Genomic DNA, 12764 nt, shown 5'->3' on the forward strand with positions numbered 1-12764 from the left:
TATTTTGATTTTTTTTTATTTTGTTTTTATTTTCATATTACCTTTGTCTTGTCACGGCTTGCAACGGAATAAATGGCGCTGGAACTTTAGGACTGGATTGCGAATTTTTTGGAATCCCTCCATTATTGCTTAGCACAGCCTAAAAAATAACGACGGTACAAACTCATTTGCATGTAAAAGACTAATAATGTACCGTGTATCATCATATAATCGTTGTATGACAGAATTGAAAACAAAAATATTAGAAAGGAATGTAAGGCTGAACTAGGGATAATTGAAAAGATTAATAATAAAAGTTCTTTAAGGTGGTGTGGACATGTGGAGCGAATGGATAGCGAGAGCATGATTAAGAAAGTTATTTGGCGAATGTGAACGGGAGAACAAAATAATGTTATTTTAACATTTTATGTTATTTATTGTTTTGGCATTCAGTTTGTGGTAGGACAAGATTAAATTATAAATAAAACAGTTTATGTTTATGTTTAAATAAAACAGTTTTTTACCAATTGCATACTACATTTTATTTTTGACGACTAGTTATGGAAACCTCATCTACGGTTTTTAATATAAACTGTAGATAGAAGCATCTGTTGCATCCGAAACTAGTTGTTAAATTTCTAACATTTTATTTCTTCATTGTATTTGTCATATGAATCTTAGAGGCTTGTACACTTCACCTTGAGGATCGGAATAAAGATAGATAAATGATTATCGGTTACAAAAACAATAAAGAAGATAGTTTAACATACGTTTTGGAAGTGAGGTACATTCCTGTTCTCATTTTCAATGAGCATCTGCGGGAAGGGTAGCTGGAGATTGCTGGGTGCAACTCTGTCGCTGGTATTGCTGTTGTAGAACTGCTGGGTGGGAATCTTGGGAACTGGACAAGGATTGAATCCCGGAATAACCTGAAAGGAAAGCAACAGACATTATTCTTTCTTCTTCTATGTTCGCTCCCTACGTGGAGATGTCTCCAAGTAACTGTCTCGTCTCACATCTCTTGGGCTTCCTCCCAGGTCAGTCCGGCATCTCCAAGCTCCGCTGAGTATAGTTAGTGAATGGTCATCAGCGGTCTTCCAAGGTGCCGGAATCCTCGAGGTTGGAAGAAGAGACACGAGGAGTTAATGCTCTCAGGTGGAATTCTAAGGGCATGTCCTAACTCTGTCCATCTTCTCTTTGGGACATTAAAAGTTAATAAAGTATACAGAACTTCACTTGTATTGCTACTCAAGTACTGTAATATATATTAGATTGAAATGTAAAAAGTTGAAAATAATGTATGTACATATACCTTAACCCTTTGAACGCGTTAAGCAAAAAATAAAAGTTGAATTAAAAATGCAAATTTTCCATAAAAAATAAAGTATTCAATAAAATTCCTTTTATTTCCTTTTATTTGTTTAAGCCATGTGCATGGTTCGTAAAAGCCATAGACCATAGTCCATTTACACGTCGAAGGGGAAAAAAATTCGGGCGACTTTAGTCGATTTATGCGTTCAAAGGGTTAAAAGAAACAACGTCATATGATACTTCATTAATATTAGAACCATATGAACAAGAAAAAACACCAAAGGAAAACACACAGATAATGTATTACAAATTTCTAGGTTAATTCAAACTTATTAAAATCCGAGCAGACCAATTAGTTAGAATTTCCAGGTTTCCACTGTATTTATAAACCATTATCAAATAAATACTTACATTGGGCATTGGCGGAACGAGGGGTTGGGGAATGGTGTTATTAGGATACACCATCTGCAAGAAGTTTTGGCTCTGCGGCGGCCCGGGATTACTGCTCCCAAGATTGTCCAGAAACGGGGGCGGGAATCTGCCGTCCAATGGCGGGTGTGGAGGCTGCGGGAAGAACAACCAAACTATTATTGTGAAATCCGTCTCCGTCTGGTCAGTCAGTCTGGTTGCAATATCTAAGACTTGGAATGTGTATTTGATTACGCATTTTTATTGATTGTTGTGCGGTATGATCGATAATCATGAAATTATCCCAAGCATTGGTCTGTATATTCCCGATAGTTACCTAAGACAGCGTCGGCATGATTGTTTCACATTCCTATATACAGGACCAACCTGCTGATGGTTATGCCTGTAGGAAAAGCTACCGCTTTGTTGAACAATATCACACTGGACATTCCATGTGTCTGAAGTATTCTGAAGCGGGATTCTTCTACATATTTAACAAGAGTCTCTTGCTTACTATTTTATGTATAGGCCTTAACTGTTAGTTTGTAATGTAAATATTAATTATTGAATAAATTGAAGACGACTTCCTGTCAGGGGTGCCACAAATTATGAGGGGCATATGTAAAACAAGGTCACCAAAATCTACGCTACGCAAAATCTGGTAACACTGTCGTGTTTGTTGATCCTTCCTCCACCCCACTGCATAAACGGCATCTCGCTAGCAAGCTCAGTGTAGGCGCAGCACCCATTTGCGATGGGCGCCCCGCTTGTTGTTCCCGCTAAGTACGAACCGCATTCTGTCATTAAGTTTTTGCATGCAAAGAAGGTTGCTCTGATTGAAATTCTGATTGAAGTGTACAATCCAAGGTGCATTAATGTGAAAAATGTGCAGAAGTGGTGCAGAGAATTTTCCATCTGTCTTCCCCTACGGAAAGCTGCGTGATGGTTAGTTAGTTTTTTTTTAAATTTTATTTTTAACCTCGTTCAAATCCACAATTTCACATGTAAAGAAGACCCTTTTCAAAAGTCTAGTATGAATCTAAAAGTAATAACATCAAAGCGCAACAGAGTAAGTTAACACATTGACTGCCAACTACGAGATAACTCTAGGATTGCGTTCTTTGCTAGGACGCCGACTATGACTGATCTCCTACTGTGTTTACTTGCCATATTCAAACAGCTACAATAAAATTCCTAGTATATCAGTGCTAATATGGATAGATGGCGCATGAAAAGAGAATGAAAAAATCAATTCTGGCTTACATGAAAAGAAAATTTATTAACCGGATCCACGCGGCTCGCATAACCGTTTGTGTTTTTACAAGACATGCCCCATACGCGGCTGACATAAGCGTTTGTGTTTTCACTTTGCTCCAAGTTTCGAACCTCAGTTCAACTTGGAGGGATTTTTTCATGGTGTGGAACTTTGGATAAAATAATACGTCAATCCTCGGCCTTATGACATCTGTTGAAATATCTGACTAATAATTTGTAATATCACAAGGATAAATAAAACAACAGATCCCTGATTTTTCTTGCAGTCGGTAATTAGTCCGCGCCATAATCATGCCCTATATCTGTCTCACTCTCGACGCTACGCATCGCCAGTGGGTAAGAGTGACACACGATGCGTGCTTTGATTTATTTATGTTACGATCTAATTTGTTTATATTACGATATATTTCAAGAATAATGTGACACACGTGTATTATAGAGTACCAAAAAGGCACAATGAATCCCATTGAACATTTTTGTTTAGGAAAATAAATCGTTTCATAACTAAATACATGATAAAAGTAATAATTTAAAAAACGGCGAAATACAGCCGCGCACGAGCGTCTCTTAGGAACAAAGTTAACGCGTTTAAAAGGTTAATATTTTTTAAAAAATATAATTATAAAAAATTTATGCAAAATCAAGATATTTTTTTAAATAATTGGCTTTTCAGACCAGAATTCTGAAAATTGCCATAGCAGTCAATGTGTTAAGGATTCTACTGCAGATTTAATTTACGATACAAAGATATAGATATAACATACAACAACATACTGAACTCAGTGAAAATAGTACAGAAAACCATAATTAAAGTCAACTTAAAAAAAAAAAAATATTTCTAACAAAATTATTATTCAAAAAATTTTAAGTCCCAAATATAGAATCCATTTATAAAAAAAACGCAGTTTTTGAAATACTAAAGGGTGACAACTATTTAAATTTAACAAAAAATTTATCATCGAGATTCTCAAACGATTTTTCTACTCCAAAATGCAACACCAAGCAATTTCAGCAAAACTTCAAATATTTGGCAATCAAACATTTCAATAAACTCCCTAAAGAAATAAAAAAAATAGATGATATAAAAATCCTTAAGAAAAAAATTAAAGCTCCTGTACATTTGAATCTTAAAAAAAATATATAAAAAAAAACTATTATATCTTTTATTATATAACATTAAACCACGAGTGTAAGTCCCTTTCAAAGCACAAGAGCACAGACTCTTTTATGGAGAGGCACAGCGAATCGAAATATAAAAGTTCTCCATATGTATAAATGATTCAAATGTTATTATGTTATAAATATGTAAAAATGTAAATATATTAATTAAATGAATAAAAAAAAAAAAATAAATAGATATACACATGTACAGGTAACTTACTTGGGCTACAGTGTTATTTGCTTCGCTGATTTTAAGTAAAGATTTCAGAAGCTGTGTATAGGAATCATCAACAGTAGTTTGCATCTGAAATGATCCAAAAATTATATAGGATAAATAATCAATTAAGATAATATGCATGAATACACAACTATAAGAATAATTTTAAAAAATTACACGATGTACAAACATCGGGTGAAATGTCTATTTCAAGTACATTCATAAAAGAGAACAGAAGACTTCTAACCCTTATCCGCACCAAATGGTGCATAGGGCACTGCATCATAGCGACGCGGTGTTATCTTGATCGTTAATTGCATGAAAGCAAGGTGATCAGCCCTGCGCTTCTTGTACCAGTCCGGGGTGATATTAAATAAATATGAGAGTGAATATCGGCGATATTTATTTTTACCCCCCCGGGAATCGAACCCGGGACCTCCAACACGGTAGCCAAACAGAGGTGGACGACTAGAAAGAATGGAATAGAAGACTAGTCATTTAAAATTCAAAAGAGCCTTTTTTATTTATTTATTTTTTTAAATCATCATGCCGATATTGCATATGGAAAATCGGTGAATTATTTTTTAAATTTGTCATTTCTTTTTTTGAGGTATTTTTTAAGATTAGATCCCATTAATTAAAGGAGATTTAACTATACAGTGTGAATGACAGATTTGTGAGTGTTAATTTAGGTCAAGTTAAAAGAAGAACCATACGTATTCCCAAACTATGATCTTAATGTTTATTATATTGTAGATAGAGTGAGAATACTCGGGTTGTGGTCCCGTGGTTAGTGTCGCGGACTCTTAAGTCAGCGTTCGAACCAACTCTACCACAATTTGATACCTATTTCTAATAATGAGCCGCTCAGGCTCACAGAAATGGTATGTAATTGAAATATTTGTGTAAATAATAAAAACACAAATATTTCTCTTTAATAATAAAATAATAATAATAAAACCCTTATCCGCACCCCAATGGTGCATAGGGCACTGCGTCATATAAACGCAGTGTCATCTTGATGGTTTACACATGAAGGAAAGGGGATCAGCCCTCCGCTTCAGGTACCAGTCCAGGGTAATATTGAATAAATATGACAGTGAAAAAATCACTTATATTTATTTTCCCCCCCTTGGGAATCGAACCCGGGACCTCCAGAACGGTAGCGGAGCGTGCTGACCATTACACTACGGAGGCGGACAAAATTTAAATATCTTTAAAAAAATAAAATACTCCAAAAATTGGCGTAATTTCAATTTGCATAATTTTGACATAAGCGCATTTGAACAATTGATAAATCAAGTTTTGTAAACCCGTTTATCAAATCAAATTTTACTCTAATATTCTTTCTCTCTCCGCCTCCGTAGTGTAATGGTCAGCACGCTCAGCTACCGTTCTGGAGGTCCCGGGTTCGATTCCCAAGGGGGGTAAAATAAATATTAGTGATTTTTTCACAGGAATATTTATTCAAAATTACCATGGACTGGTACCTGAAGCGGAGGCTGATCACCTTTCCTTCATGTATAAACGATTAAGATAACACTGCGTTTATATGACACAGTGCCCTATGCACCATTTGGATGCGGATAAGGGTTTTATTATTATTACTCTTTCTTTCTAATATTTGCTCTATTATTTGAGGGTTTTTTTCTTGAAATAAAACCTTAAATTCATTATTATTTAAACCCTTATCTGCACCCGATGGTGCAAAGGGCATCATATAAATGCACAATAATATAATGCATATATATGTTGATGTGATAAATCTTACGGTTTGTGGTTATAGCGTGCACATTCCATACATGTATTAAGTAGAAATAGTATTAGGATATTTTTTATTTACCGTTGGCGCAGATTGGACCATTTGGGGCGGAGGGGGGTGTTGTGTATTTCCGCCCGGAAAAACGTTCGGCTCTTTAAAGTTCTTGGTTGGACTGAAATAATTGTATACAACGGATGAATACTTTTCAACTGGCAACATTTATTATTATTACAACTTGAATATACAGAAAAGACACTTATTTACTCATCAGTGTGTGGGTTATGGATGTTTGCATTAACACATTGTGTACGGTGTGCACATATTTGTGCGTTTCAGAAACCTTGTGTGGTGGCGGGGTGCACATTTTTGTGCATTTCGGCTACCTTCAATTTAGTATACAAAAAACACGTCATAAACTTCTAATCTCTTGGCCTTTTTGCTTTTGTTGTGTAGTGGATAGATGTCGTTGTAATATAAAAAATAATACTGATATTTACTGGTTCAAAACATAGCTAATGGTCGTAATCTGTTTTGAAGGAAATGTTACAAATTAACTTTAAACAATGGATACAGACGGTGCGTTTTTTTCTTTGTTCTAAAATGAAATAAAATACAAAGATCATTGTCCTTTACTTAAGTCGGCAGTTGGTACTTACAAAGCAATAAACGCGTGTGGGGAAAGCCCATAAATCATTTTTTATTCGCAGATTTTGAGTTTTCGGCGGTTGTTAAACTGTGTTGTTATTTTCTAATATTTTATTAGTGTTTTTAACATTTTTTTTACTTTTGTGATTTGTGGACTAACATGATTTTATTTTGAGACGTTAGAGACCATTTAACCATTTTTGTATTGTTTTCGAGTTCAACCTCAGAGCATTCTTGTATTATAATAAAACAGCTGTCTAATGTCGCCCGCCTCAAGATACAGTTTTATCAAAACATTGCCGTAACTAATGTGTTAATTACCTGTTGTAATTTGCGAATGCTGAATTATGTCCATCATTATGTCTCAGTATGTTGAATCCTTCGGCACGGTTGTTTGAAGGAGATGGGTTGATATTGATCACAGCCTGTAAAACATTCATAATAAATACAAGAAAAAATGCTCCTCACAATGAAATTTTCATACAAAACATATAAAAATGTAGAATTTCTTAACTTTTTTTTCACATCTTATCAAAGATAAAGAAGAATATGGAAGTCTGGGCATTTACGGGGCTGACGATAGCCATAGGCTCGTTTAAGTGATCGCTTTACACACGCGAGTAAAGTAAAGTGATCACTTAAACCAGAAAACCTTTACCTACGTGTGTAAAGTGATGCCAATGATGGTCGTCAGCCCCGTAAATGCCCAGACTTCCATATTCTTCTTCATCTTTGATGAGATGTCTATAATTGGAAATAATCCAGATTGATTCAGCAGTTACTTTGTGGCAATATCTATCCATTTATTACTAAAATTTTACTTGGTAAATACCGCTATTTCTTAAAATTTATTGTGACATGTGTTTCAATGACGCTGGAAAAAGTAGCAGAGGAAGACGGAGGAAAACTGGCATGATCGAGTATGTCAAATAATTGAAAGCAGTCAGGTCAGGAGTCGAAATAATCAGGGGGTATGTATGAGGAGATCCATGAATGTGGAAGAGACAAAGAATGTTTGCAAAGACAGAGTGGTGTGCTATTATTTTATCACTGCCTACCCTTGCTCATAATAATAAATAACAACCACATATTTGATAGAATAACATACCTTATCATTCATTTTATTAAACAAAGAACGGCCATGTGTTATATTCAGCAAATTAAATCCTTGCATTCTGAAAAATAGAGAAAATTCATTGAATAAGTATTAAAAGAGTGTAATATTTTTTGACATCTCATCAAAGATGAAGAAGAATATGGACGTCTGGGTATTTACGGGGCTGATGACCGTCATAGGCTGGTTTAAGTGATCATTTTACACACGTGTAACATTCACCAATTCTATCCATTATTGACACAATACACAAATTCTTTGAAGTTCTATATATATGAACCAATTTTGAAACATTATTCTTGAATCACTAGAACTTCACTAGAGACATCTATTGGTGAGATAAAATGAAGCTTTTTACTGAGCAAACTCTTTTATTTGTATGTGAGGTCCGAATCCTGACATTATATATTCATGTATATTCTTCTTCATCTTTGATGAGACGTCAAAAAATAATATGAAAATAACTCCTGTAGTAGGAGATAATCCAGATTTTGTGAACAAGTATTTGGACACACTCAAAATGTTGTATTCAAAAAGTGCCCTCGACACGGGAAAACCCAGTGAGGGCAACATTACTGTAAATTGTAATTATGTGCGTCATGAAAAATAAATAAATATGGCGACATACTTGAACATTCTATTATCCCCAACTCCGTCCGAGTTGATTCCTCCAAGAAAAGGTTTGTCGAAAAGAATTTGGTATATGGGCTCGGTGTTCAGTTTGTCCGAGAGACTGACGGAATCTCCCCGGGGGCGAAGTTGGCTGATTGCGACCACCGTCCCCTTCAACCCCAGCGGCACCTACACAAAACAGATATAAATTAACTACCAACTAAATAAGGCTCCACACGATTAAGGCAGCAGCAGGCACCTCAGTGGTTGGAGCGCTACGTGCAGCGCACTCAAGGGATAACTGGAGAAGAGTCATTGCTACTGCAAGGGTCACAACCCTCAGCATTGAGGAATAAGATGAAGAAGAAGAAATAAGGCTAAAGAAAGCATTCAAGTTTTGTAATGACATTTTTTGGTGGACTGCACTTCATATAATAAATTTAATCATAAAGGTGAAGACTGACTGGAGCATTTTGTCGTAACATCGCTCGCGGCGACCGTCAGCAAGCATCCGAAACTATGGATGGAGCGCTCGGCTCGCTGTACTGACTGCCTGAATGCTCGTTACGACGAAATGCTCCGGTCAGTCTCCACCCTGAAGTACACTGTTATGTACTTAAGGGTGGAGTTACACGTTTGTAATATATTTTGTACAAATTGTCTACGGCTAACAACAAACAAAAAACTAGATGGTTTTTATTTGTAAAGAACATAAAAATATAAATTCATCGAGACAATTGTTTCACGTAGACAGTAGTTTGTCAATGCCGTAATAAGGCGAAACAATTGTCTTGACAAATTTTTATTTTTACGTTTTTAAATTTAAAATATATAACAGTGGTGTATGTATGTATGAACTAGTCATATTTCAAAAGTTGAATCTTAAAGTTAAGTAAAATTAAGTAATGTAACTTGCCGTTGACTTGGGATTGACGTTTATGACTCTATCGTATAGAGCGAAAGTAGCGACTGTCGGGTCGGGTAATATGGTGCCCAGGTTGAGTTCCGGCTGAAAATATTCAAAATTATTCATTCATAATACACCTGCAATACATATATATTCTTCTTCTAACCCTTATCCGCACCCAATGGTGCATAGGGCACTGCATCGTATAGAAGCAGTGTTATCTTGACGTTAAATACACGACAGAAAGGTGATCAGCCTTCCGCTTCAGGTACCAGTCCAGGGTAATATTAAATAAATATTAGACTGAAAAATTTCTAATATTTATTTAAACCCTCTTGGGAATGGAACCCGGGACCTCCAGTATGGCACAAATATATGGAATGAAAACAAACAAAACAAAATCAAATATATTGTATATACCGCGATTGATCAAGGGATCTTAGGGAGTATGTATCCATTAAATCATTAAATAATGGAACCAATTTTATTTTTATCAACACATTTCAGATGGGTATTTTTTACGCCTGCGGACCGCTGGCGACGGGATTTGATAATTATGTACATATAATGAAGACCTTAACAAAGAGATTGGTATATAATATTCATATAAAAACATTGGAAAATTCCTTCTTTTCTGCCTTTGAAAAGAGGCCAGCGCGCGGATGTAAAAATACCCTTCCCATCCTTAAGCATCAATCGACAGAACGGGTAGAAATACCTTTCCCGTCCTTAGTGTGTGTACATTTTTTTATGGGATATTCTTTACCTTGTATAAAACATGAGGTTTAACTTGAAGACTGAGCCTCTTCCTTTCGCTTTCCAGCTGAGGCTGTTGCGACGCCACCGTGTCCCGGATGTTAAGGATCTGTTCCGGTTCCAGTCCCACAGAGTCGCAAGCGCGCACCGAGCAACTATTGAAAGGTTGGGCCTTGATCCAGTCACTCACTTCCTTGAGTTTGTTCTCTCTAAAAAGCAAATTATCACACAAATTTAACTAATTTTTGATGAAAAATAGAAATACAATATTTTATTAAAAAAAAAACCTATTGTTTTCGCCTTTACAATGTCAGAATGGTTCAATAGTGTTGTTGAAAGCGATTGTCAAACATAATACGAAAATGTTTGTTTAACTCAAAGTAGTGATAGTAATTCGCAATATATAAATAAAAACATAAACGTATGTATAATACGGTCATTGTTTCATATACCTGCGACAAGTGTTTTAAAAAAAAACATTTAGAAAAGTTTTTCTGTACCCATATTTCAGTACATATATATATATATATATCTACAAACATGAATTTAGCTGCGGTTATACTGCAAAAATGGTTGCCAGTAATAAAGGAAAATAGTACCTAATTAATTATGGTTAAGTACTTAGGAAAAGTACTTACTTAATCATTATTAATTAAGTACTATTATATATAAACTAATATATAAACAATGCATTTCGTGGGTGCATGTATAAGTAAAATTTGGTAAAAGCCCAGACTGCTTATAAATAAATATATATAAAATAATTGTCATTACCCTACGTTGTTGGGAAATAGATCCTGCTCCGTAAAATTATCCTGTTGGATTTTCAATTTAATATTTTGGAAAAGTTCGGGAAATTTCTCAGCAAATGCGGTCACCAAGTCGACAACCTTGTGGGAGTACAGCCAACGGTTATCCACTTTGCGGGTGTAGCCGACCAATTCTTCATTCTGGAACGAGCAAAAGGTGAATATAGCAACATGTTCAAGATTCATCATTATAATACACAAGGACATAACAAAATACATGTGGAGCCGATAAACACAACCAAGTTTAGAGTAAGGTCCTTACAATATATTGCCTTTACCCAAACTAACCAGCTGCCTGGCATAAAATATGTAGAACCCAATCAGGGATGCAAAATAAATGAACTGAAAAAATATTTTATGGAAAGATATTTGTGTTAGTGATTAGTTTTATTTTCTCTTTTTTTTTTCCTTTAAATATGCTTCTTACCTAATGTTTTTTTTATATGCTTATTTACTATACCCGTTTATTGTTTTATATTTTGCCCTGTGGTACTTTTGTTTAATTTTTTATCTTTTTTTCAACTTTCTTGTTTGTGTTTCAGTCTTGTTAACTTTAGTCCCTTGTCCCAAAATGAGAAATGGAAATTACTTATCAGGAATATCATATGTGTATGACTTATGTAATGATTTTCATAAGTTGTTGTAACTTTAGGTGGAAAAGAAAATATTATCAGACCTTTTTAGAAAATTTGATGTTGAGACCGATGTTGACTCTCTGACCTCTGCCAGCATCCGGGTTGGAAGATTGTGACACAAAAATGCAGCCAGTCAAACGAGAAAATAAGAATGGAGCAACACCTGTAAATAAGACGAGTGTTATATTTTTTAACTGCAAATTTTTTAAAACAAAGGGAACTTCACATTTAGTAAAAACATTTCATGCATATTTTGGGTTTATTGACGTAAATATGACTAGTTTCGAGGACTACAGATGTTCTTATCAAGAGGTAAAAATATATAGATAGGCCACACACTATCTGACCTAGTATTTTAAAGTTTCACGGTTTGAGCAGTACGCACGGAGAGTTTAATAAAAAAAATTACAGGTGTGGCTCACTAATGTGTAATTTTTAATTATTAGAATCCATAATATATTAGTCTGTCTCCACAGTGAAATGGTCAGCACATTCAGCTACCGTACTGGAGGTCTCGGGTCCGAATCCTAGGGGGGTCAAATAAATATAATTATTTTTTCTTACTTTAATATTTATTCAATATTACTCTGGACTGGTACCTGAAGCAGAGGGCTGAATACCTTTCCTTCACGTGTTAACTATCAAGATAATACTGCATTTATATAATGCAGTACCCTATGCACCATCGGGTGTAGATGAGGGTTAAAAAAGAATTCATAAATGCTTATTGGGAAAAAAAAAAAAATAACGACATTTGCAAAACTGCAAATTATTAACACTTTCATTCATTACAAAAATTGATTTGAAAATGATGAAAGTAACAAATTATCAATGTTCTAATTTATGGACTTTGACTGGCTCAAAAAAATCAGTGATTGATTTAACATTTAATACATAAATTAAAATGGAGTTCTACAAATTAAACGCCAATTATATAAATAAATCAATCTGTCTTAGATTACATACCACTCTTAGCTGACGCCACTCTGGTGTCCAAGTAGAACGTGGAAGGAGCAGACCCCTGGTTGGGGAGGGGTTGGACTACCGGCTCGGGCTCCATGAATACGCAGATCTTCACTCTCCCCAACTTCTGCACCATACTCGAGTCCACGATCTGTTCAAACAACACACATCACATATTGCAATGCAGAATGGACTAGACTAGAGAGATGG

At 35.1% G+C, this 12764-nt stretch overlaps 1 protein-coding gene across 3 annotated transcripts in view; it reads right to left on the minus strand.

Annotated features, from left to right (window-relative positions):
* The window catches only part of LOC148304847 (5'-3' exoribonuclease 1-like), a 38364-nt gene that overhangs the window by 6496 nt on the left and 19104 nt on the right, over nt 1-12764 (minus strand). For 2 of the 3 annotated variants that reach the window (XM_088267608.1, XM_088267610.1), the window contains exons 18-30: nt 12558-12705; nt 11633-11754; nt 10922-11097; nt 10158-10356; nt 9401-9493; nt 8501-8673; nt 7867-7933; nt 7080-7183; nt 6195-6285; nt 4355-4438; nt 1702-1857; nt 750-908; nt 42-139 (exon numbers count right to left, since the gene is read on the minus strand). In XM_088267608.1, the coding sequence (XP_088123734.1) occupies nt 42-139; nt 750-908; nt 1702-1857; nt 4355-4438; nt 6195-6285; nt 7080-7183; nt 7867-7933; nt 8501-8673; nt 9401-9493; nt 10158-10356; nt 10922-11097; nt 11633-11754; nt 12558-12705 (1670 nt within the window). The remainder of the gene's footprint in view (nt 1-41; nt 140-749; nt 909-1701; nt 1858-4354; nt 4439-6194; nt 6286-7079; nt 7184-7866; nt 7934-8500; nt 8674-9400; nt 9494-10157; nt 10357-10921; nt 11098-11632; nt 11755-12557; nt 12706-12764) is intronic. The other variant, XM_088267609.1, reaches the window with a different exon arrangement.

Source organism: Brachycentrus maculatus, unplaced genomic scaffold (assembly GCF_059751285.1).
Source record: "Brachycentrus maculatus isolate JH-2025_06_01 unplaced genomic scaffold, ASM5975128v1 h1tg000301l, whole genome shotgun sequence".
Taxonomy (NCBI): Eukaryota; Metazoa; Arthropoda; class Insecta; order Trichoptera; family Brachycentridae; genus Brachycentrus; species Brachycentrus maculatus.